Source organism: Balaenoptera borealis, assembly GCF_965194805.1.
Source record: "Balaenoptera borealis genome assembly, chromosome: 17".
NCBI lineage: Eukaryota > Metazoa > Chordata > Mammalia > Artiodactyla > Balaenopteridae > Balaenoptera > Balaenoptera borealis.
The window spans coordinates 8,038,666-8,064,156 of record NC_138876.1 but is presented as its reverse complement, the minus strand read 5'-3'; the positions used below and the strand labels follow the sequence as shown (position 1 = coordinate 8,064,156).

The 25,491-nt window shown below is 52.1% G+C and overlaps 1 protein-coding gene and 2 long non-coding RNA genes across 6 annotated transcripts in view; 1 reads left to right on the top strand and 2 right to left on the bottom strand.

The window, feature by feature from the left end:
- The window catches only part of NDRG1 (N-myc downstream regulated 1), a 98,922-nt gene extending 84,427 nt beyond the window's left edge, over window positions 1-14,495 (bottom strand). For 2 of the 3 annotated variants that reach the window (XM_082363777.1, XM_082363776.1), the window contains exons 1-2: window positions 14,352-14,495; window positions 2,248-2,328 (exon numbers count right to left, since the gene is read on the bottom strand). In XM_082363777.1, coding sequence (XP_082219903.1) covers window positions 2,248-2,310 — 63 coding nt within the window. In that variant the 5' untranslated portion in view covers window positions 2,311-2,328; window positions 14,352-14,495. The remainder of the gene's footprint in view (window positions 1-2,247; window positions 2,329-14,351) is intronic. The other variant, XM_082363775.1, reaches the window with a different exon arrangement.
- A 115-nt stretch (window positions 14,496-14,610) lies between these two features.
- LOC309614905 lies at window positions 14,611-22,103 on the top strand. Of its 2 annotated transcripts, none has more exons than XR_014236460.1 (3): window positions 14,611-15,401; window positions 16,626-17,977; window positions 18,833-22,103. It is a non-coding gene; the product is annotated as an uncharacterized lncRNA (long non-coding RNA). The 2 variants fall into 2 exon arrangements; XR_014236461.1 differs by having other exon boundaries at window positions 14,611-16,773; window positions 17,656-17,977.
- Window positions 18,830-25,005, bottom strand: LOC309614907. The gene is made up of 2 exons (XR_014236463.1): window positions 22,092-25,005; window positions 18,830-20,897 (listed from the first exon to the last, which is right to left on the bottom strand). It is a non-coding gene; the product is annotated as an uncharacterized lncRNA (long non-coding RNA).
- Window positions 25,006-25,491: the final 486 nt, after the last annotated feature.

The window sequence follows — 25,491 nt, the reverse complement described above, 5'->3', positions numbered from 1 at the left end:
CAGCCCTGTTGGTAATGGTAACATGGACCCAAGTGTCCACATACAGGGCACTGGTCAAATAAACGTGGTGGAACACTGTGACACCGGAAAGAGAGAAGCAAGTGCTCTATGGACTGATGTTGGAAAGGTCTCCAACATAGGTGGCTAAATAAATAAAGCAAAGCATGGTATACTATTTCATATGGTTTTTCAAAAGGGATAAGAATATGTTGATATGTATTTGTATCACCTAGGGGTTTTTTATTTGTATGTTTGTTTGCTTTTCAATACTGTGTCAAAGATTCAGACAGAAGAGGAAATGGATTTGCAGCATGAATAGTGAATAGTATTATAGTTGGCAAACTATGGCCCTCCCCATTCCTCCACCTTTTTTTTTGTAAATAAAGTTTTATTGGAACACAGCAAGCCCATTTGCTTAAATATTGTCTAGGGCTGCTTTCATGCCATAACTGTAAAACTGAGTAGTTACAACAGAGACCATGTGGTCCTGAAAGCCTAAGATATTACCATCTGGACCTTTATAGCAGATGTTTGCAGACCCCTAGCATGGGAATGATCTCAAGCATTCTGCAGCTTTGCCTGGCTTGGCTTCTAGTACTAGCTGTGTCACCTATCCAAATGAACTTGGGAAATTCCCTTCCCAACAAGACCAGTTTCCTTATCTATATAATGGGAAATGGAAAGTTGCCTCTCACCTTCTTAATGAAAAGTCCATGAAATAATGGACCTAAAACAGAGCAGCCACTAGCAGAGTCATAAAGGAATTAAATAAGCCCATTCCAGGGGCAGCTGGCCCGAGCTTGGCTCCATGCCCCACATTTTGTAACCATGTGACCGACCGAAGAGGACAAATTAACCTCCTGGAGACTCAGTTTCCTCTTCTGTAAAATGGGAACAATCAATGAACCTAGTCTCTAATCAACCACAGCCTTATCCTTCCGTTTAGCAGGAGAAAATCCACGAAGTATGACTGGCCCAGAGACAGGCACACAGGACGTGGCTCATGCATGCTAATTATTACTTTCAAAAGCATTTAATTGACCTTAGAGTAACTGTACTTTTGAACCTGAGCTTTACATTTTAAAAAAGCTGTCTCATCACCGGCCGTTATGAGGCTCCGTGAGAACTGGGACATGAACATAGTTCCCTGGTGGCGCAGTGGTTGAGAATCTGCCTGCCAATGCAGGGGACACGGGTTCGAGCCCTGGTCTGGGAGGATCCCATATGCCGCGGAGCAGCTGGGCCCGTGAGCCACAGTTGCTGAGCCTGCGCGTCTGGAGCCTGTGCTCCGCAATGAGGGAGGCCGCGATAATGAGAGGCCCGCGCATCGCGATGAAGAGTGGCCCCCACTTGCCGCAACTGGAGAGAGCCCTCACACAGAAACGAGGACCCAACACAGCCATAAATAATAAATAAATAAATTAAAAAAAAAAAATACAGTGTCAACTATGTAAATGAAAAGGCTTTTCACATCCATCCACAGCCGGTCCAGGATGGATCGTGCCAGGCTGGGCTGTAGGGCAGGGGCTTCTGTTTCCAACAGGGAGGCCTTGTAGACCTGAAAGGTTTGGCCAAAAAGATGGTAATAATTGTAGCAGCAAGAGCTCAGGAGCAAAGCTGGTCCCCTTCAGGGCGGACAGGTTTCTAACGGCTCCACATGAATTAACCCACTCTATCCTCATCCTGGCCCCATGACATAAGTCCTAGTGTCACTGTTTTTTAAAGTTGGGGGCCTGGAGCACAAAGAGGTTGAAGGATTTGCCAGTGGTCCCAAAGCTGCAGGGTGTCCCAGGCAGGGTCTGAACCCAGATAGTCTGGTCCCAGTGTATGTGGCCTTAGCCTCTAAACTATGGGGCAGACAGAGTCGATGGACAATGGGCTTCATGCTGCAGGTTCTAGAATCACAGGATGCCAGAGGTGGAGGTGCTTAGAGGAACTCTGGTTCGATGTCCTTACTTCACAGATGAGATCAGTGAGGTGAGGGCAGAAAAGCCAGCAGTGGGCAAGAGGCCTGGCCACAGTGCCTTAGCCCTCGGGAGCCAAGCTGGGACTTGAACTGGTACTGCTTGTCCCTTTGCATTCCGGGACAAGGTGACCTGTGGAAACCAGGAAGCAGTGGACATGTGCACGTGTGTGCATGTATACACACGTGGCAGTGTACATGCATGTGTGTTCCTAGCGTGCACACACGTATGCCCGTGTACGAGTGGGCACGGGATGGGGTTAGGCAGGGGCATCTCCACTCACCTCCCCTTTCTCCACCAAAGGCTTCACCTCAGCGAGGTCCACGTCCTGCAGCTCCCGAGACATGACCCTGCTGTCACCTGCCTACAAAGGGACAGAGAGTAGGAGGTTAGCGCTTCCTGCTGACAGATGTTTTCGGAAAGGAGCAAATCTGAGGCCAGGGAGCAAGCCTTCTCTTGCACAGCCCAGCAGCTCCTACCTCCTCCCCACCGCCCCATCCCATCCCACTCTTGCCCCTGGGGACCCAGGGGAGTAGATTTCCTAGGATGGGAAACTGAGGCTTACCGACGCGTCTACACTCAAAACCAGGCCCTCACACCCAGTCCAGGACCACCCACCACACCGAGGACGTTTCTCCCTGCATTTTAGAAGGAGACCCACATCGCCGAGCCCAAAGTCAGGCAGCCCCAGCTTGACGACCAAAAGGGGACAGAAGGTCACGGAGGCCCACCACAGGCAGGCGTGGCACTAGCTTCCTCCTCAAACTAGAGGGGCCCCGACAGAGGGGCGGCCACGCAGATGCCCCCGCGTCCACCCCTGTGCAGGGCACCCCTGCTCCTTGCTGCGGGGCAGGGGGCAGGGAACACCTCAAGCCAAGGGGTCTGACACTGAACACTCAGGAGGATTTTGAAAGAAAAAGGACTTTCGAGGCAAAAAGCACTTCACGAGCCAGAGCGGAGGTGGGAGAGCAGGGGTGGGGAGGGCAGGGATGGGGGCAGAGATCGGGGTGGGGCAGAAGAGGTCCTCCTTGGCTCTGACACCCAGGCAAGTGCAGAAGAACCAAAAGAGCTAAGCTGAGCAGAGTTCGGCCGGTGGAAATGCCACCATAATCGACTCCCTGGGGAGCGAGGCTTGGGTGGTGACAGTTACTGAGCACACATCTGGGTGCCTAATCAAGGACCTGGTGGCATAAACGTTTCTTGTTACGGATGAATAGTCAAACTGGGAGAACAAAGCGCCCACCAGTACCGGGGTGAGGCACAAAGAGTCCAGAATGAGGGTTCCGTGCTGCAGGCAGAGGCCGACGAGATGGGGTGAAGAATAAGTGACAGGAGGAGGCCAGGGACCCTCAGGTCACAGACTCAGACCTTCCGAATCGGGTACTTGGTGAAAAGCCGCCTGACCTCGGCCCTCACGCTGCTCCTTTCCAGCATGGGGACCTCGCCCCAAGCTCCCCACAGATGCTAGCGGCCAGAGAGAGAATGCAAGTCTCTGAACTTCCAGCCCGGGGCTCCTCTGAAGATCCAGCTCCCCGAACCCAGAAGAGCCCTCTTTGTGACACACCTCTCAGAGGTCAGCGGGCGACAGAGCCGGGGCCGCCCGGCACCCAGCCCTGCGCCGCTGGTACATGGCATTCCGTGGGCAGATCCCCTGGGACGCTCGGGTCTGGGGCCCCGGCACGATTTTCCCCAGTAGATAACCAGCCCCACAAGAATGCCTTTATGCAGCCTTTGGAGTCCAGGCTCCAGAACATTCTGAAAACAAAGTCGGTTTTATATTTGTGAACATTGCTGGGCAGCTGCCAGCTTGGAAGCAGGAGGCATGAAAAGCCAAGGTCTGTCGGCCTTGCTAACTCAGCGTGTTTGTGGTCCCGAGACCCTGGCCGTGGGACACCTCGCCTACACAGCCCAGGGAGACTTCCAGAAGCCCGGGGCTCTGGCAACACCACCCTTTGTGCTCAGAGGGAAAGGACTTTACATTTCACGGGGGCTCCTTCAGAAGCCAGGGATGAAGTCGGGGTCTCCCGCTACCCCCTGGGCGGGCCCAGGCAGGCCTCCTTCAGCCCCATGTGCGAGCTCCTTAGGACAGGAAGCCTTCCCGGCCCATTCCCTTCCCTACCTGTAGCTCCTAGCATCACGGCCAGGTGCAAAGTCGGGCCTCAACTCTCTTGTTGAATAGATAGATGAACGGCTTTTGTGCAGCTTCAGAGCAATGTTTGTACGTAAATCCACTCTTACGTGATCACTAGACCACAGGAGTGAACCGCTTTGAAAACAGGTCTACATTTATAAGGGCTCATCCCAGGCTGCAGTTCAGCCCGGTGTGCTCAGGTCTCCTTGGCTGCCAGATGCCATGATTCCACTAGAGTGTTGGCCTCCAACTGCCCCCTCATCCTCTTTCAGAACAAGAAAGAGTTCAAGTCCAGCCTTCCTGGTTTCCCAAACATGCTCCCAGAGAAATCTCTTTACTCCACACCTTCTTTTCCTTCCGACAACCCAGCTTCCCAGACCCCAAGAGACAGTGGGTTGAAAACTGACACGAATCCCTTAAACATCAGCATCTGAGAATCGCTGCTTTGGGAGGGTTGGGTGAGGGGGCCTCCCGGAGCCCCACCCCCCATGTGCTCAGGGCCTTGAGGGGGCTCAGGGCGGAGCCCACAGAGAGCTATCCCGGTGTTTGTCTAAACGAGGGTGATTCTTCCCCCCCCCCATTTGGCGCTGTCTGGAGACATTCTTGACCGTCATGACTGGGCAACGCTACTGGCATCTAGTGGGTGGAGGCCAGGGCAGCTGCTAATCATCCCACAGCGCACAAGACGCTCCCGCAGCAGAATTATCTGGTCCCAGTAGGGAAGAGGCTGAGACACCCTGGCCTAGACCAAGAAGCAGCTAGTGAGGTCCCCAGGACCCTGAAGTCTGCAGGGAGACCAGATAAAGCAGAGGGACGCTCCAGTTCTCCTTGTCCGGGGCAGGGGGGTGCCTGCAGGCCCTGGGCAGCCTGTAGCTGATAACCGTAACTGCAATTGTCCCGACAGGAAGAGCTGGCCAGGACCTCCATCTAGGTCACTGCCCGCAATAACCAAGGCTGCCCAAATGCGCTGCACAAGGTGCACCTTGAACCTTCCCCCTCCCCATGCACCCCACCGCCCTTGCTGAGCTACTGGAGGAGCAAGAAGACAGCCTGCTTGGCACCCAGCTCTGCCAACGTAGGCCACTTGAGGCCAGCCCTTACCCTGTCTCTGTTGCCTCAATCCAAAAACTTCGCCAACTTTTGGTTCAGAAGCTGTTTGCCTAAAGGAAACCTTATAAGGAAGTTCAGTACATAAAAATTGATTGTTTTTAAGAAGAAAGCTGACATGCTTTGGGTGAAGCCAGGGATATCTCCCAGCAGCCCCTCGTGCTCCCCCTTCCCATCATCTGCCACCGCCCCCCTGGCAAGACTAGCCCTCAAAGAACATCTGAGTTCCAAGAAGCGTGGACTGTACGGCGATTTACTCGGAGGTGGCTTTCCCGTACGGTAGGTTCTCATGCGACAGGCACTGAGCAAAGAGGACCCCTGATAGCTCCGTTGACAAGTCTACTATGTGACAAGTCAGGGACCGATGGGAGGTGACCTGATTTGGGTGCTCTGGCTGGTGCCCCCGCCCCCTCCAGGTGCCACTCGGAGGGTCACACCCAGGGTCACTCCCCGCAGCCGACCTGAGGCCCCACTTGGCTCAGCAAGCTCTCTCCCTGCACTTGAGGCCGAGCGCTGGATGCCCGTCTCCGCCCTTCTCCACGGCCTCCTGAAAAGTCCCAGCGCAGAGTGTCGGACTGAAAAGGGCTGAGGCAATCATGCAATGGACAGGGGGTGCCAGGGCCAGGCCGCACAGGGCACAGGGGTGGAAGCCCAGGAGTCCGACCCCCGGCCCTCTGCTCCAGCCTGTAGCATGGGGATGGGGCCGTACCTGCCAGCTGTGTCTCAGCACAGAAGGAAGCCGCTCCAGACAGGAAATGAGGTTGGGACAGGCCTCCTTCTGCTAGAACCCCATGCCGTGCCCAAAACAGGGCTCCAGGTCACAACGCCAGCTGCCTGACTGGTTTATACCACATTTTCCTTTCCCACCTACTTGCCCAGAAGGAATTCTGAGAAAACCAACATCGCAGAAGTGAAAGGTAGCCAGGAGCTAGGTGGGGAGACTTGAGGGTCAGACCTGGGCATCACCATTGATTGGCTCTGTGATCTAACCTCTGAGCCTCAGTCTGCTCATCCATGAAATGGGCATAACAACTCCTGTTCCCAGCGAGTAGCAGCGGGGCTTAAATGAAACTATGGCACACAGAATCTGGCAAATAGCTGCTTAGTTAATCAGTGCACTTTTCTGGTTGCCTCAGAGACCACGGACATCTGTGGAGACATAGTCTATGTTTTTTTACATCCTTCGTCCCCGAGTGGCCCAGCAAGCAGGGGACACAGAGAAGAGCTTCAGCAGGTGCCACATCGGTTTCCGGCAATCAGACCCAATGCACCATCACGCGGGTCAATGAGTAACGAAGGCCCAAGGGGGGCGGGCAAATACCTTTCCAGTTCAACAGACCCAGGAGTCAGTCAGCAATTAGCTGGACTTCACGGGTTCCAGGGAAGCCAAGACTGAGATTTGTCCAGAGGAGGGAAGTAGGTGACCTCGGGGACTGGGAAGGCAGCGGGCAGAGGCATCTCAGGCAATGAGGTCACGTGAGAGCTGTTAACCAGTCACCGGGAGAGCGAGGGGACACAGAGCCTGGGATTCTCAAAAACCCTGGTAGTGCAGCAGGAACACTGCTTAGGAGTCGGGGCATGGGAACCCTGCCACATGACTTTCCCCAAGTCATTCATCCCCTCCCTGGGCCTTGGCTTCCCTTCTACAAAATATGTGGCGTGTGTTCTATGGACAGCACGTGGTCCCCAAAACTCAGGATGGATGGGAGCCTAGGCCGGAGGGTGCTGCACGCAGACAAAAGGGCCGTGCACCCTGGGGTCCTACCAGGGCCCCATGCAGCTTGGCTCTGCCTGGATCCATCTGCCCTGGGAACCTGGAAGAACCTCTCCTCCCGGCCTCGACCCCTCCCTGTCCGTAAAACTGGAGTCTCCCTCCAGCTCTGGCACTCTTCTAGCAAGCCACACAGGGGGAACCTATCTGCAAGTTCTGCGGGGCCCCTAGAACTCCCCCGAGGCAGGGCGGGGGTGTCCAGCAGACAAACATCCAGGATGTGCTCTGGGAGCCCCAAGATGCACCCATCTCAGCAAGAGTGGCCAAAACCCTGCACAGACACAGCAGGATCACAGCAACAGGAACTTCTATGGCACCTCCTGGGCTCCAAACTCTGTCCCTCCTTTGAGCTTTCCAGCAACTCTAGAAGGTGGACCTTATGGTGAACAATCTGACAGGGAAACGGAGGCACAGAGAGATTATGAAATGTACCCCAAGTCACCAAGCATCAAGATAGCACAGCTTAAAGCAACCTTAAAGGGGACAGTTGACCATGACACCAGCCTGCTCTAAATAGACACACATACCGTGCACCCAGCCCCGGGGTAAGGATGTGCTGAGGATGGGCTATATGTGTGCCCAGGAGGCTTCTCCTGTGTGGATCAGCTGGGGGAGTCATGTGTTTCTCCCTCTACCGTGGGCAGCCCCCCAGAGCCACCACGAGAGCCCCCCTTCCCTGCAATGCCACTGGGATCTTCCTGTAGGTTCTCAGCCCCCCTGAGCCACCACGAGAGGCCCCCTTCCCTGCAATGCCACCCGGGATCTTCCTGTAGGTTCTCAGCCCCCCTGAGCCACCACGAGAGGGCCAGTCCACGTCTTAGACTTTTCTATTCTCCCTTCACAATACCCAGAAGGACTTCTGTGTTTAGCTTTTCCCCAGAGTGCCTTCCTGACGTGGCAAACCCAATACTTTGAAAAAGGGCTCACTGCATTGTTCTATCTGTTCCTCAAGGAGGTCCCTGGGAGAATGTGGATCTGATCATCCCAGCTTACAGATGGGTCACCTGAGGCTCAAACGCCAAGGCCCATGTGACTCCCTTAAGGCCTAGACTCCATCCTTCGACGTGGGTGCAGGTGTGCAGGGCAGGGGCGGGCAGACCACAGCCTCCTGGAGTCCTTCAGTGAAGCAGAGAGAGAGGGCCCAGGAGCGACTGTTGATAAGTTTGCATCGATTGTGATGGTCAGCCAGTGGTCCAGATTTTGTCTGCTCCAGAACACGCCTGGTTTCCAAGCCACATGAAAGCGGTGTTTTTTCCAGCACACTGGGCTCTTTATAGAACAGAATTTAAAAGGGGGGCAGGGGGATCAATGGGTGCTGCTGTCGCCACAACATCTTCCCCGAATACAGGGATCCCCAGAAGGTTCCAGAGAACAGTCCCCCGTCTGCATTAACCTCAAGGAAAGTAGCCTTGGGGTATGCCTTGCCTCTCTCTGCCTTGCCGTGAATGCGTTCTTTGGTCCTTTCTTTGCCAAAGAGATTTTGATGCCAAGCTACCAGGCAGTTCGTGGGTTCTCTTGATGTTTTCTGGACCTTTCGAAATCCAAGGCTCTGGGGAGGGTGAGGAACTTGGTGGCCTTAACTCTCAATGTTTTTCTTAAGTAATAAACCTAGTAAAAAACATGGCTGGACTCACTGGACCTTCAAGAAAGTTCCCCAGTTGAGGGGAAGGGAAGTCAAAAATAGGACTTTCGAAAGTCAGTAAAACAGTGACAACACAATTGAGGAAAAGATCAGACAATCAGAATTCCTCGAGGCCCCTGGTGCTTTGCATGGGGGTTGGACCTCAGCAGCATTCAACGAACTGTCTGATATTGAAAGAATGAAAAAGGAATCACTAAAGAGAAGACACACCCCAGCTGCATCCATTCCCCGGGTACCAGGCTAGAGCTGAAACGGAACTTGTCTGTGTTCGGCCAGAGCACAGAACTAGCAAGAAGGTCAGGGAGTGTGTCTGGGACACAATAGCAGGAAGAGGGAGGGGCCAGCTCTTGGTCCTCGCCCACCCCCTTCCCTGCAACACCACCCAGGATCTTCCTGTAGGTCTCAGCGGAGTTTTGGCAGCCCAGCTACATGTTTGGCAGAGAGAAGATCAGACCGTCTGCAGGGACGAGCAGAATAACGGAAGTCCAAAGGAGGATGCTGGGTGGGTTAGAGGATTTTTCTGAGAATCTGCGGGACACACATGGGCGGCACTGGATGGTCTGTGAGATAATTTGTGGAAAGCACACAGACGGAGCCAGTGTTCGCATTGGATGTGGATGTAGTTTCTTCCTACAAAACCCTTTGTCCCTGAGATGGGATGAGTGCCACGCTGACGGGATCCTTTCCCGAACTGGTCTTGCTGCTTCTACCCTCTGGATGGCCTTCCGACCTTTCCTACACAAGAGGGCCCAAGTTATTTCCTTAATAAGTGGAGGTTTCCTTTGGACCAACATTAATTGAGTGCCTACTAAGTGCCAGGCTCTCAGGTCTATGGGGAAAAGGGTGAATAAGGAGACAGCCCAGAATGATCCAAGAAGGGTACCTAACCCAGCCTGCCTGCCTGGAGGGGAAGGCCAGGGAGGGCTTTCTGGAGAAAAGAGACAAGTTCAATGATTAATAAGGAGAGGGGAAAGGAGGTGAGGGCTCCCAGCTAAGAGAGTCCTCAGAATTACCTGCCTCTTAAGAATGCCTTTCACACCCACATTCAGAGAGGGCTGCCCAGAACCTTCTCAAAGCCAACAGGGTGGAGTCGGGGGTCAAGATGGGGGAACAGGATGGAACCCTGGTCCCCATCCACCTCTTTAAGCAGAGCTGCACATGGGCGTAAAATTTATATGTACAGAGGTTTCCACAGGTTTAAGGAGGAAAAAAAAATCTATAAAAGATAAGGCCCCCAGACTGCTAACGAGCCCCATTTCCTACCACCTGTTGGAGGAACAGCCCTGCTGGAATGGAAACGCCTGGAGATGGAGCCCGGGTGAGCAGGGGTTGGCAGGTCTTCAGTAAATGATGAAGTCAAAGATTGGGTCAAAGAGAGACCTATGTGTGGACCCGAATTCTGTAATCTGGTCTGTTCTGCAGTGCCAAGTCAGATTCCCAGGGTTACCCAGGTCTCTTCTCACAAGGCGCCCACCCTGGAGAGCTGGGCTCCGTGCACACCTGATCAGAGCCTCCCACCCCTCCTGCCCACCCCGCCTCTGACAAGCCTGGGCTGGCGCAGCAGGGGGCCAAGTGAGTGTCCAGGGAATTTAACCTCCCCAGGCTCTGCAGCAGAAATGGCCAACCCGCCTGTCTCTGTCTCCAAACATAAAGAGAAAGAGCAAGTAGAAGGGCAGGGCTGGAACCAGACTGAGATCAGGGAGGCAGGAAGGGCCGCCTGAAATGAATCCAAGAAACAAAGTTCAAGTTCTAAAGACAGGTCCAGAAGGATCTGGGCAGGGAAAGGTCCAGGGCGGCTCATGTGGAACAGAACCCCATCACTTGATTCTGGACAAGCAAGTGACCTGCGCAAGCCTCAGTTTTCTGACCTGAGAAGTGGCAAGGATGTCTCCTATCTCGACTGAACCAGGCGGTGCCCTGAGATCACACGTCACGCTAGCCAGATAAGAGCTACTTACTGAGTACTGTGTCCCCAGACCCTGGAGTATGAGAAATGTGGCCACCCCTTTCTTTTCCTCTCCCCCTACCCATTATTCTGGAGCAGGTATCCTCAACTCTGGCTGCCTTCAGTACACCCTACCCCCAGCTCAGCCCAGGGAGCTTTGAAACAATGCAGATTCCTGGCATATCCCAGACCTACTAGGCCTGGAAATCTGCATTTCAGACAAGGTTCCCATTACATTTTTATGCGTTCAGCACAAGCCTAGCTTTTTTTTTTTTTAATAAATTTATTTATTTTATTTATTTATTTTTGGCTGCGTTGGGTCTTCATTGCTGTGCGCGGGCTTTCTCTAGCTGCAACGAGCAGTGGCCACTCTTTGTTGCAGTGCGCGGGCCTCTCATTGCGGCAGCTTCTCTTGTTGTGGAGCATGGGCTCTAGGCGCACAGGCTTCAGTAGTTGTGGCTCACAGGCTCATGTCGCCCTGCATTGGCAGGCGGATTCTTAACCACTGCACCACCAGGGAAGCCCAAGCCTAGCTTTTTGGAAAAACCTCAAGAAGCAAAACATGAGTCCAGCATTTGCAGGCGCTCCCACTGGTCTGGGTAAGTTTAGAACAAAGGTTCCTGCCACTGATTGCCAAGGAAATGCCTTGTCATTTGTGGAATTGATTGACAGCAAAGTCCCTCATGGTGTCCTCACAAGCAAGTACTGTTCTCAGTTCCTTCCATGGATTAACTCAATTAATATTTGCACATCCTAGTGAGACAGTGTCTGTTATTCTCATTTTTCAGGGGAGGAAACTGAGGCCCAGAGCTCCTGATTGCCTCTCTGTACTTTTCATTCAAGCCCTTATGCAATCACCCCAACATGCTATCATGAAAAAGAACAAAGGCTTTCAAGTCTGACTCTCTGGGTTCTAAGTCTGGCTCTCCCACTTTCAGTCACGTGGCCCACAAGCAAGTCCCTTAAACATTCTTGGCCTTGGTTTTCTCATCCATTCAATGGAGCCGAGACAGCCCAAGCAGAGCTCTTGCAAGGACGAGAGGGGATGCGAGGATACAGCCACTGATCTGAAGAGAGAGAGGTCTTGTCCCTCCCCGGCCCTCTCCGCCTGAGTCAGGCCCCCTCCTTGCTAGAATCTCAGATGCTGAGTCATCATCTTGGCTTCCTTTCTGAAGCACAGGGCCTTCTGAGTCACGCCTTGGATGGGATTCTCTGGAGTTGGGTCCCAAGGAAGAACTGCAGCTTCAGGCCATCAGAAAAACACAATGCGATCTTTCTTCCCCATCCTTGCTGAGGCAGCTCAAGCCAGATTTCAATGCACTGAGGGGAGGGAAAGGGGGGTCCAGCTCTGTTTAGATCTGGGGTCCAAGCTGGAGGAGGCAGCCCAAAACCCATCAACCACCGCTTAGCGGGGTTGCAGCCCTTTCTCACTAGACTGAGTCTGCTAATCTCTCAAGAACACACAATTCACACTGAAGATCAATCAATCAATCACCCACATGCTGTCTGGAAAGTTTCCTCACCAGAAACTCAGTGAAGAGCCAATTTATTTTTGCCCCTCTGACGGCAGAAAATAAATCTCTCAAGACTGAGACCCCCTTTGACCACCTTCAATCCCAGCCAGGAGACCCCTGGAAAGAGTCTTGGAGAGTCGATTCCCAGTTTCGGCTCATCCTTGGTAAGTCGTTCCCTGTCTCAGTTTCCATCTGTAAAATGGGTAGAAGTTGGACCAGTAACTTGTGTGAGTTTTTAATTCCAGTCCAAATTATCAAACCAATGGATAGTAATCCTGGATTTGCTTCTCAGCAGAGGAGACCCCAAGAGATGCTCCAAGGTCTCCTTGGAAAGCCCAGGCACATGCTACCACCAAAAGGTCTACTGCCTCCTTGGGATGCTGGCTGCCGGTGGGATCATCGGGGAGTGGGGCAGAAGGGAAGGAGCCATTCAATTCATTCAGCGTCTGTATTTGATCCCCGCCCAAGGGCCTGGCCCTGGGCCAGGTGCCAAGTGATGGGGCGAGGCAGGCAACGCCTTCCTTCTCCCTCTCTAATGAGAGACAAGGTCCCTAAAAGCTAAGAAGGGACATCCCAGGCTTGGATCCTTACACCAGAGCACTGTCCCTTTGGAGGTTTCCCAGCACTTCCGGACCACCTCTACCTCCCCTCCTCCCCTGACTCCCACCCTGTGCCACTCCGCTCCAGCAGTTACTGCCACAGAGGGCTGGGGGCTGCACCCGCACCTGCATTTCTCCCCTACTTGGTGAGCCCCTTGAAGGCAGGTGCCGGGGCTGACACTTTCTGTACCTTGCTTATTTCAGTTCACGTTTGTGAAACTCAGTAACGATTCCAGAATTTCTATACAGGAGGAGGCTGTGCTGGAAGGTGTGCCTTGAAACTGCACTTTTCCTAGCAAGAACTCGGTTTGTGTTTAGATATTTTGCTCTTTAGGAGAAGGTGAAGTATGGCTAATGGCCATTAGGAGGAGGCTACAGTCCTCCTGCGTGGCCACTGGCTGAACTCTCTTTGAATCTTTAATCTCTCCCAGTAACTCAAAGGAACCAAACAAACTGAAGCGCCCAGGACATCTGCGAAGAAGAGTTGGTCTCGGGCACAAGACAACCGGGCCCTCCACCACCAGATTTCCCTCCCCCACCAGCTGCCAGGCACCTCCCCCTTCCAAGCCACAAATCGGTGCTGCCCCGGACCCACAGGGACGTCTGACAGCAGAGGCGACAGACGGGCGAGTGGGACTGGTGGGTTGGGGTGGGGGGGAGGGGTAAGGAAAAGAGCCACTAACGTGGCCCAAGCGGTGACCGCGCGTTTGCCCCGGAGCCCACCGCTTTGCACACGCCCTGCCCGCGGCTGAACCAGAGACCGCGGCGGATGGCCGAGGAACGTCCGAGCGACTCCAGCTGCTCTTCTCCTGGGGGGCAGGAGAGGCGGGCCCGGGAGGCAGGGGAGAGAGGCGAAGCGGGGGAGGGTGGGCGGAGGCGAAAATGATGCCACTCGAAGCCCCAGCCGGCGCAGGGCCGCCAGATGCCCACGCGACCCCTCCGGCCCAGGCCACCTCTTCCGCGACGCCACAGTGCCCACCCCGGGCCACCTCGGGGGGCGCACCCTGCCACCCTCGCTCCCGCGCGTGTCACACGCTCTGTGACACACCTCGGACCCACCCCACCGCACACACACACACACACACACACACACAAGCGCGCCCCACCCCGGCTCCCAGGCTGAATGGGCCCCCGCCCCTTGGACGCACCCTGACTCTGGGCACACCCACGCCCACTTCTCCCGCCTCAAACCCATCGCCGCTCACCCCTGCCCACCGCCTTTCTACACACGCGCACTCAACCCCTCCTTCCCCAGACACCCCACTGCAGGGACAAACGCCAGCCCGCCCCCGACACACGCACTCTTGGTCCCTCCTCCTGCTCCCAGCTCCAGCTCGCCCCCCGGCCCGCGGCGCCAGCTGTGATCTGGGAGGCCCCCGGGAGCGCGGGCAAGGTGTGCCCCGAGCCTCTCCACCCCCGACCCCGACCCCCAGGATCCCACTTCCTCAGCTAGGGGAAAGGTGAACGGGGACCTTTTTTTGCTCTTGTAGTCGAATCGAAACCCCTCACTCCGGCAGTGCCCGCGCCCCCAAAGCCCCTGCTCGCTCTCGCCCTCGCGCCACGGGGAAGCCGAGCACTTGCAGCTCCGCGGGGCCACAAAGGGCGGTCCAGGAGCTGCAGCAGCACCCACGGGCGACCGATCCCTCCCTGCCCGGCGGGAAGAGGGCGTCAGGCTTACCTGAGGTTGAGAGAGAAAAGCAAAAAGAGCCGGAGCTAGGCTGGCGGCGCCCAGAGGGAGCGAGGAGAGCGGCGAAGAGAGGCTTGCGCTCCCGAGCCGGAGCTGGGAGCCAGGGGAGGTTTGTTTATGCCCCGGAGGAGGGCGATTTTATAGGCGCTGCGGCCCCGCCCCCCGCGCCTCGCCCCGCCCCCGCCCTCCCGGGCCCAGCTCGCAGCGGGGACACACCCCTCGCCGCTCCCTCCTAGCGGGCGCTCCTCCCGCTCCCTTGGGCGCCCCTGGCCGTGCTGGGGCAGCGCGCGGCGGGCGCCCGCCGGAGCCGCCGCCTGTTGCGCAAGCCCGAGCAGGGGCGCGGCGGGGAGGGGCCTCCGGTCCCGGCGGCCGTTAGGCTCTGCTGTCCCTTCCTTCGTCCGGAAGGCCGGGGCCTCGGCGTGGGCAGCGGGCGTGTGTGCACCGGGGATGCGTTTGTGCGCGGGTGCGTGTGCCTGTGCGCGCTCGTGCGTGTGCATGCGGACTTCCGTGTGTCTCTGTGTGACCATCTCCATCTCAGAGTTTCTTCTTCCGAGTCCCGTCGCGCCACGCCCTGACATCCCTTACGGGCGACTCCCCACTTCCTCCAGGTCTTAGCTCCCGAACCCCATTTAGCTGCCTCCTTTGCTTCCCGGAGACCCGCTCCCTGCGACTCTCACCCCATGCCCCTGCCTTGTTGCATCAGCTCTCCGCTGAAATGCACGCTCGCGTTTAATCACGTCCGTCTTGCTCAGCCCATCCTACAGCCTGGACACCGCCCCGCCCCCGCCCCCCGTACCGCTTCCTATCCGCCTCCCGAGTTCTGAGCCCACCCGCCCTTTCCCGCCCCGGCGTCCTTCTCCCCGCCCCCAGGACCCTGGCTGGAAGGGAGGATTCTCACTCTTTCCTCTCCTGGATCCCAGAACTTGTACTGAGCACCCTTTCCACGCTTAGCTGCCTTGTCTGCTATCTGGTTTTTGCCTCCGTGTTCTCAAGCCGCTCTGCAGGTCAGAATGCCCGGCGGAACTCTTTTTTATCAGATACGTGCCAGGGCTCCACCCCAGGACAGTTCGATTAGAATCTCAAGGATGGCAGACCGGACGTCTTCTAAGAGCTTCCCAGATGGTTCTAATGTGCAGCCCCGGTGAGAATCACTGCACTGAGAGAGCATCATTTTATGGGTGAAGAAAAGACCCTTTCGTTGTCCCCAGGCCCCTTGCCCAGACTTGTGTTTGCAGGGACCTGCGCCCCTCCCCCTCCGTCTGCCTGCCGGTGGTAAACCTCTTCCCTCCACCAGCCCAGGCTTTGCTCAAGGCAGGAGCCTGCCTCTCTTCTGTGCGTCCCATTTGCCTGCATGGGCCCTGATATTTACCTATTCTGTCATTCCACAAATATTTATTGAGCCACTGCTGTGAGCCAGGTCCTGTGCTCAGCTGCTGAGAAAAGGAGTGAAAAGGCAAGGTCCTTTCCCTGGGGTTCATAGCACAGGAGCCCCAAGGCTCAGTTTCTCCATCTGCACAAGGAGAAGGTTAAGCTGAGCTCATTCACTGGGTAACTGGATTGAGCACCTGCTCTGTCCAGGCTCTGTTCTAGGCTCTGGGGACCTGGTAATGAACAAAAAGTTTGCCTCTTCCAGATCCGCCCTGCTGTAGGAACACCCTCCCTGGTCTAGCAGTCTGCAGGCCAGCTTTCTTTTACCCCACTCACATACATCCATTTTCCCTTACCTCCCTCAATTTGACTTTGAACACACATTTATTGAGCCCCTATGGTTTACTACCTGGCAAAAATATAGAAGGTCAAGTTCAAAAGTGGAATAGGCTGCCTACTCCTTCATTAACAAGTGGAAGCTTTGAGGAAGACTTGGGGGTGGGGCACACAGAGCAGCCCAGACCTGCAGCCAGATTTGCGCAATGGGAGGCTAAGCTTGTGCTTAGGAGCCCCAGCCTTCTGGAAGACAATAAACAGCGAACAAGTGAGAGGACAGAGGAGACAAGGTACCAGAGGCAAAGAGAGGAGAAAAGAAGAATTCTACAGGGGAGTAGAATTTTCTGAGAGGGGTGGCGTTCTTCAGCCAGGGTGAAAGGAGATCGTTGCAGAGTCCAAATCAGCTTGGAAAAGTTCTGATGTAGGTGTCGTTTGGGTCCCAGATTCCCTCTCACGGGTCCAACACAGCTCACTTTTTCCTTCAGTGCTGCAATGCATAGTTGTTTCTGCGATGCACTGAGTACCAGATGAAGCAGTTTTCTTGCATTTCGCTGTAGGAAGGACTGACTTGGGGGCAACCCTGGCTGCACACACACACGGGTAGAAGATGCTCATCCTGTGAAGCAGCCCCAGGGAACTGAGAGCTTCCTGCACCTCCGCATCCCCCAGCCCAGGCCAGCTGAGACAGCAGAAGCTCTCGGAGCCAAATGTGGGTGCAATTGTATTGAACTGTTTAAATTATTTCTCTTTCTCACTGGTCAGCAGTAGAATTAGGTTTGCTTAGTAAATGCACGTGTGCTGCAAAGCCATCACAGAATGAGACTGGATTTTCTGGACTAATGTCCCTGGAAACTTCTAGTTAGCAACACCAGAATTTTTTTCATAGACTATTCTAACTAAAAGGACCATAGGCATCATTCATTCCCGGCCTTCTTTCTTGGAGTTCATGGGTACTCAGGGTTGAGAGAGACCCAAGAGAAAGCTGGAGTTCAGGGGAAGAATGCCTGATTCCAACACCCAGTAGTTGTGGTACCTTGGGCAGTTACCCTGCCTCTCTCTGCGTCTCCTCTGGGTAAGAGGAGCCGTCAGACCTTCTGACCACATTTTATGAGCCCACTGCTGCAGTTCCATATTTTCCCCTCCCGTTAAGATGAGAAAGTGTCCTTGAAAACCCAGCATCCCCCAGCTCTAGTATTGGGCTCCACCCTCCATCTTCGAGCTTCTCCAGAATCCATATCTCCCTCTCTTGTGGGTCGTTCTAATCAACAAGTACACATTCACGGCAGTCACTGACACATCCAAACAATCCTCTCTTACCCCAGGTTACCGTTGCTGTAGCCTTAACCTCTCCCTCTTCCTCCCCAAACTTCTGTAAATAGATGCCCATCCACATAGTCTCCACTTCCTCATCTCCCCTTCCTTTAACTTTTTAGTGTTTAATTTATCAAGTTGCTCACGGGTCAGTCCTGGCTTAACAATTCTACAAAGCTTGTTAGGAAAAACAGTAGCCTTCTCCGCCTCCACACCCCACCCCCCCAACTTTCTTACTTCCCCCTCCTCCTCGGAAGCCAGTACTTTCATCTCTTTGCAGATCATTTGTATCTCATCTCTGCCACTCACCAGCTTTCTACCCCTGGGCAAGTTCTATAATTTCCTGCCTCAGCCTCATCATCGAGAAGATGTACTCATAATGACAGAGTTAAATTCTAGGGTTGTCGTAAGAAATATGAGTTACTACATGTAAAGGACCTGTGAAAAGTCCTAGAACAGTGCCTGGCACATAGACAGCCCTTGAGAGAATGTTAGTCACCACCATCATCATCATCATCACCATCATCATCTCATCCCACATCTCCTGACATCCTGCAAAGTACCTGATTCATACAGAAATCCAGTAAATATTGGTCGAATAAGTGAGTGAATGCAAACGTTTATTCCTGAACTCTCCTTACTTTATGCAGCCTTGCTTGGAAACTTTGTTGGGAGGGGAAGGGATCTCTCTACTTGCTTCAGGAGCCCAAGTGGAAGGATCTCTATCTGGGGACCTAGGTACATTCTCCCAGCCCTCTGAGAGCATCCTTGACATATAATGTCCAGTTGTGAGCAATGGGGAAAATCTGCAAAAGGAAAACAATTCCAAAGGAGGGTAGATGTTAGCCTATGTTCAGGGTATGTAATGAATCTTTTACTTTGAACAGAAATGAAGAGGTATACAACTTTTGGCCCATAAAAATCAGGGTCTCTTTGCTCCTGGTTTGTAATAGTTTGTCAGGGATGCTGTAACAAACTACCACAAACTGGGCGGCTTAAAATAAGAGAAATGTATTGTTTCACAGTTTTGGAGGCCAGAAGTCCAAAATCACGGTGTCAGCAGGGCCTTGCTCCCTCTGAAGCCTCTGGGGTAGAATCCTTCCCTGCCTCTTCCAGCTCCCAGTGCTTGCAGGCAATCTTTGGTTTTCCCTGGCCCGTAGCTGCATCACTCTGATCTCTGCCTCTGTCACCACATGGCCTTCTTCCCTTGTGTCTCTGTCTCTGTATCTCTCCTCTTCTTATGAGGACACCAGTCATATTGGCTGAAGGGCCCACCCTAATGCAATATGACCTCATCTGAACCTAACTGATTACCTCTGCAAAGACCGTATTTCCAAATGAGGTCACATTCTGAGGGGTGGAAATGAATTTGGTGGGTGGGGTGGGGCAGCGGTGCCAGGATTCAACCTAGTACACAGTTAATATGTATTTAACAAATATTTTTCATGTATTTACAGAGAGACCTACTTACCTGCCGGCTTGGGGCAGCCCTGATGAAACTACTCTGGGATGATCCCGCAGTGGTTCTTGCCCGGCTTCCCACCAGCCGCCCCACTTCTGTCATCTACCCTCTCCGTTCCCTTCATCCCATGCTTGGCTGGCATCTTGAATAACCTAAATCATAGGTCCTGCCTAATTAAACCTTCTCTTGCTCTCGCTGCCTGCCACGTTCACCACCCCTGCCCCCGTGTGTCAACGGAGATGTCCCCCGACATGTCCATATTTTTCTCTCCGTACTTCGGTCACTGGGTTACTCACCGCTTTCCCTTGAGTAGACCGTCACGCCTTCACCTCTGAACCTTTGGCCAAGCTCTTTTCTCCTTCTAGAAAGCCCTCCTACACCCCCTTCTCTGGCGTTGTCACTCATCTGGGGAAAACACTGATTTAATCTAGAAAGGACTTGCCTGAGAACAAAGCTAGTGTGGAGCAGACTGATCTGGAAGATGCTGAGAGCCGAGATGCCACCAGATTGGTCACCCCCATTTCAGCTCTTCCACCGTCCCTGAAATTAGGCACATGGGTATGGTTTTCACTGTCAGTGAACGGGGAGTGGAAGTGATTCGTGTCCCTTCCGGATGGGGACTTTAACAGCCAGCCTGTAATTCACCTCCTGTCCTGGTCATTCTTTGCCCAGCCACACTGACTACTCCAGGTGGTAGAAGCTCCATCCCCTGGGCCCTGGAAGGAGGAAACTCAGAGCAGAGTCCCCAGCTGACCAAAGTGGACGTGTGACAAGGAGAAGAAATAAACCCTGTTGCCACGTGCCACTAGCATTCTGAGGGTGTTTGTCACTGCAGCCCAACACAGCCCATCCTGACTGGGTCACCATCCTCCAAGGTTATGGCAAATGTCAGCTCCTCCAGTAAACCTCTCTTGTTCTTCTCCAACTAGATTCACTTTTTTAAAAAATTCAGGACATGGAAGCAACCTAAGTGTCCATCATCGGATGAATGGATAAAGAAGATGTGGCACAAATGTACAATGGAATATTACTCAGCCATAAAAAGAAACGAAATTGAGTTATTTGTAGTGAGGTGTATGGACCTAGAGTCTGTCATACAGAGTGAAGTAAGTCAGAAAGAGAAAAACAAATACCGTATGCTAACACATATATATGGAATCTAAGAAAAAAAAAAAAGAAGGTCATGAAGAACCTAGGGGTAAGACAGGAATAAAGACACAGACCTACTAGAGAATGGACTTGAAGATATGGGGAGGGGGAAGGGTAAGCTGTGACAAAGTGAGAGAGTGGCATGGACATATATACACTACCAAACGTAAAATAGATAGCTAGTAGGAAGCAGCCGCATAGCACAGGGAGATCAGCTCGGTGCTTTGTGACCACCTAGAGGGGTGGGATAGGGAGGGTGGGAGGGAGGGATATGCAAGAGGGAAGAGATATGGGAACATATGTATATGTATAACTGATTCACTTTGTTATAAAGCAGAAACTAACACACCATTGTAAAGCAATTATGCTCCAATAAAGATGTTAAAAAAAAAATTCAATACGTAGTTGGTCTAGCATTTAAAATCCATCAGGCACTATGTGAAGTGCTAGCAATAAAGAGATGAAAACGGCATGACTCTATAACTGCAATTGTTACAAATGTTGTTAAGAACACAGAGTCTTAGAAGACTATATGACCCAAGATCTCACCTACTCTCAAGGTTTTGGAAAAACCCTCCTGAAAAAGGGGTATTTGAAGCAGGCAGCCATTAGACTAGGCACGGATAAGCATGTTCTTACCACCTTCTGCCCCCAGAGCATTGTGCGTTTTCCTTTCTTGTCATTAGTTAGAACTCATTGGTGTATTGGTGGCATAAACATAATTTCAAATGGCTTAAGCAATAAAAGGGGGGGATACTTATGGGCTCATGTAGCAGTAATAGCCAGAGGAGTGTTAGCTTCAGGCATGGCTGGATCCAGGGCCTGGTGTCACCAGATCTCTGTCTCTCTAGCTCTCAGTATCTCCCAGATCAGTTTTACTCCAGTTGGCTTTGTTCTCAGATGGGTCCTTTCTAGAGTAAATCAGAAGGCTGTCAGTTAATTTTAGGTCAGTTCGTTAGAGAACTCCTAAACTCTGAGGAAGACAGAACCCTGGGAAACTTCCCCTATTTTCTCTGAGAGATCATGGGAGCTTTGAAGAGCCTGCGTGTATGTTTGGCAGCCACTCATCCTGAAGTTGCTGACCCTTCACTCTCCACCCACCTTCATGGCTTGACCGTCTGTCTCCACCACCACCTCCAACTGCACTTTCCAGCTTAACCTGCCTGCCTGCCCCGCCCAGCCGTTCTGGCTCCTTCATCCTCTGTGCTTTGCTTGTACCTCTGTAGGCAGAGCTCCCTGCAAAAAGGAGCAGCAGATTCTCTGTCTTGGGACCACACTACTTTGCACAGGGCAGGAAAAACTTAAGTAATATTTGCTGATTGAACAGAAGGAAGGAGGAAAGGAGGAAGAAGATGTGATCTTATGTACAGACAGTCGACTTAAAACTACTGTAACCAAGCAGGACACTACGGGGCCTTCCCAGGACAGTCACCCGCCACCCTTGTCCTCCACCTGCCTCTTGTCTGTAGGAAAACTTTAGCCAAAGAATAAATTTAATCAGAGAAACAAGAAAAAGCAAAGGAAAGCAATCAAACAAGACCCAATAGTAATAGTTTACCCATTAAACAAAGTCAAGGACTTTTAGTTCCTCCTCAAGGGCTATAGATAATATTCTGAGCCATATCCTTTGAGTTGTTTTGCAGATACTGAAACCCCCGCCAGGTGGAAGAAGTTAACCATATGCTGCCCACAAGCACGTAGACCCACACAGGTCGGAACCGGAAGGTTGATGATGCCGACTTCCGATTACCTCCCCACCAACCCATCAGAAGAATGTCCCCGAGCTGATCACAGACCCTACAACCTCTCCTTAGCATGTAGCCCTTTTACTCTTTTCCCTGTATAATCTCTGAGCAAAACCTGGGAAGCGGGGAGTTGATTTTAGGGGGACATGAGTCCTTCTCCCCAGAATTGCAGGCTTCCTCAATAAAGCAATCTTTTCTTTGACTCAACACTTATCTCTCAGTTTTGGATTCTTGAGCCACGAGCAGCTGAACCTGAGTACAGTAACACAACCACTAATCATCCAGCTTTAGGAGACAGGATGATTCTTTGGCATTTCCTAAACTTTAATCTGCTCTTTTTGCCTCCAAGTCTGCATTTACCTTATCTCTGCAGGTGCTCGCTGATGTTCTGGGCAAAACTTTAGATTGTCTTAGTTGGTAGGAAGTTAGACCAGAGTCTGATAGGTGTCCCTGGGGGCTCCTGGCTGACAGCTCCCCACCTACCATCTCCTGGGACCAGGTCAAGAAATGCAAAAGGATTTTTTGGGTAGCAACCATGCATTTTACTTCCCAGCCAGATTAGAGAAGGAGTATCACATGACTTTGCATTCCTTGTGTTAAATTAAATCTCAGCCACCACCACCCCCCTTTCCTGGACCTAGCGGCAAATTCCATCTTGGTCAATAAATTATCCTGCCAGGCCCAGTGTTATTACAATTAGGAAAGGGAGTTTACTGCCTTCTTCCCCCCTCACAATGCTTTCTGAAGCTAAACCTGAATGATTCTTAGCTTCACCTCTTGCTGGGAGCGTCCAAAAGCACAGCTCAGTGCAGCCCTGATTCTGCAGGGGCCTGTGGCTCCCTCTTTCTGCACAGAGACTGAAATTTTCACCCCACCCACGCATTCAAGCAACGTGTGCCCTTGACCACCATCAGGATCATGTGCAAGAAGAGGGGGCTCTGCAATGCACCTGGAGGAACAAGGTGCAGACATTCCCCCTGCAAGCTACAAGGAACCAGACGACAGATGTGAGCATGTACAGGGCAGAGCGGGCTGGAGCAGGAGAAGTTAGGTCATTTTCAAGGTACAAGGCAGACAAGGCATAGCTGCCCTGTTCCTAAGCAAAGGACAGAGGGATGTGGCGGGAAAACAAACAAGTCTTTACTTAAAACCCAACCAGGTTCGGGGCTTCCCTGGTGGTGCAGTGGTTAAGAATCCGCCTGCCAATGCAGGGGACACAGGTTTGAGCCCTGGTCCGGGAAGATCCCACATGCTGCGGAGCAACTAAGCCCGTGCACCACAACTACTGAGCCTGTGGACCACAACTACTGAAGCCCGTGCGCCCAGAGCCCGTGCTCCACAGCAAGAGAAGCCACCGCAATGAGAAGCCCGCGCACCTCAACAAAGAGTAGCCCCCGCTCGCCACAGCTAGAGGAAGCCCACACACAGCAACAAAGACCCAACACAGCCAAAAATAAATAAATAAATTAATTAATTAATTTAAAAAAACCAACCAGGTTCACCTGAGCAGGTGGACAGGTTTGTACCTAGTATTCTTTCTACAAGTGCAGAGCACAGACTTATCAGAGGGAAGTGCCACTTGTTCTGTGGGCAGTGTGGGTGCTTTTAGCCCCATTTCACAGATGAGGAGGCTGAGTCCCAGACTGGGCTGATAGCACAAAGCAATCCAACTCTTGGCCTAGGCCTGAGAAGGTGGCCCTGGTGACCCGCAGGCTGCATGGTTGCTGGACAGGGAGCCGGTGACCTGAGCAGATTGTCTCCGAGGAGGAAGACAGCCGGGGAGTGTCCGGAGAAGAGAAAAAGTGGCTGCCACAGTTCCCCAGCCTTCCAGGGAAGCAGGGGACAGAGCCCCCAGAGTCATGTCGGGGCGGGGGTGGCGGATGGAGCCTGAGTGGCTCAGTCAGTCCACCCACAACAGACAAACAAGCCCTTGTTTATATCAAGTCCAAATGCATGTTTGTCCAGGCAGATGCTGACTTAACCTTCGGCATGTGAGCACCAGTGGCAGTGGACCGTGGCTTAATCCTGAGCCTGTTATGAACCAGGGAGTGCTATAGAATGGGTGTTACTCCATAACAAGAAACAAAAAACGTTTCAGAAACTAACGCCCCCTGTAGAAGTATTAGAAAATTCAGAGGAGCGCTAAATACATATATACATACAACCAAAAAAAAAGTATAGAAAATTCAGTAAACAAACCACCCCCCAGAAATAATCTCTATTAATATTTTAGTGCTTGTCCTTCCAGACATTTTCCTATGGGTATGTGTGGGTAAATGTATATTTACAATTGTAGGATAACATTTAATTGCAAATAGATATTTTGATGACAGCATTTAAAAATGCTATCATACTATATTTTTATATGTTTTATATACAAAGATAAATATATGTTTATAATCTGCTTTTTTTTTTACAAAGCCATACATGATAGACACCTTTGCATTTTAAAAAAATCGGTCCAGGGCTTCCCTGGTGGTGCAGTGGTTGAGAGTCTGCCTGCCAATGCAGGGGACACGGGTTCGAGCCCTGGTCTGGGAAGATCCCACATGCCGCGGAGCAACTGGGCCCGTGAGCCACAACTACTGAGCCTGCGCGTCTGGAGCCTGTGCTCCCAACAAGAGAGGCCACGATAGTGAGAGGCCCGCGCACCGCAATGTAGAGTGGCCCCCGCTTGCCACAACTAGAGAAAGCCCTTGCACAGAAATGAAGATCCAACACAGCCAAAAATAAATTAATTAATTAAAAAAAAAAAATCGGTCCATACATTTTTTTACTTTCTTCTTATAAAATGCAACATCATAAAACAGAAAATGCATCAAATGTAAGTGTACAGTAGACTAGAATAATTATAAAATGAACACCCATGAATACGACAGCCGCCTGGCGTAAGACAGGGACCATGGCCACCCCCTGGATGGTTTCCCCACTACCACCACCGCCATCCACGAGGCTATAAGATCCTCCCTAGTGACACATAGTATTTATTCCATTACATGGATGGACCACACTTCATTAAACATGTCCCAGATTGATGGACATTTTGGGTGTTTCCAGTTTTCTCTTGGGATGACTATCCCTGTATATGCTTCCCCAAACCCATCATTGTATAAAGCTATAGAGCAAAATCTCTGGGCCAACGGGTATATATATATATATATATATATATATATATATATATATATATATACATACATATATATATATATATATATATGTATATGTGTGTGTGTATATATGTATATAATTATAATAATATATATTTTATATATTATATAAAACCACCTTCCGATAGGCAGTGTGAGGTGGGGTCCCAGCAGTTGTGCGTGGGCACATCCCCGCCCCTGGGACTGTTTGCCCATCTGATAGGTGAAAGCTGGCACCTCATTGTCTCAACGCATTTGCACATCTTTGTTTGCTGATGAGGCCGAATGATGTCATTTATTTTATGTATTTATACTTGGCCTCCCAGGATTAGAAGTGAGAGGTCCTATTATTAAGACATGTCATCTCAAGAGTTTGTCCCATCTCTGTGTTCATCCCTAAGAAATAAAAAATCCCATCTCACCCCTCCTCTCTCTTACCCCATGTCCGGAGCCATTTTTCAGCTCCCAAGCTTGAAGCCAAACTCTGTATGATTACTTTAGACAAAGTCCTTGGCTCTAACAAAGAGCTGTGGGAGCCGGGCTGCCACCCCCGTCTCAGCCTCATGATTCTCGGCAGACAAGAGGAGAGAACAACCAAATCAATCAGCAAGTGA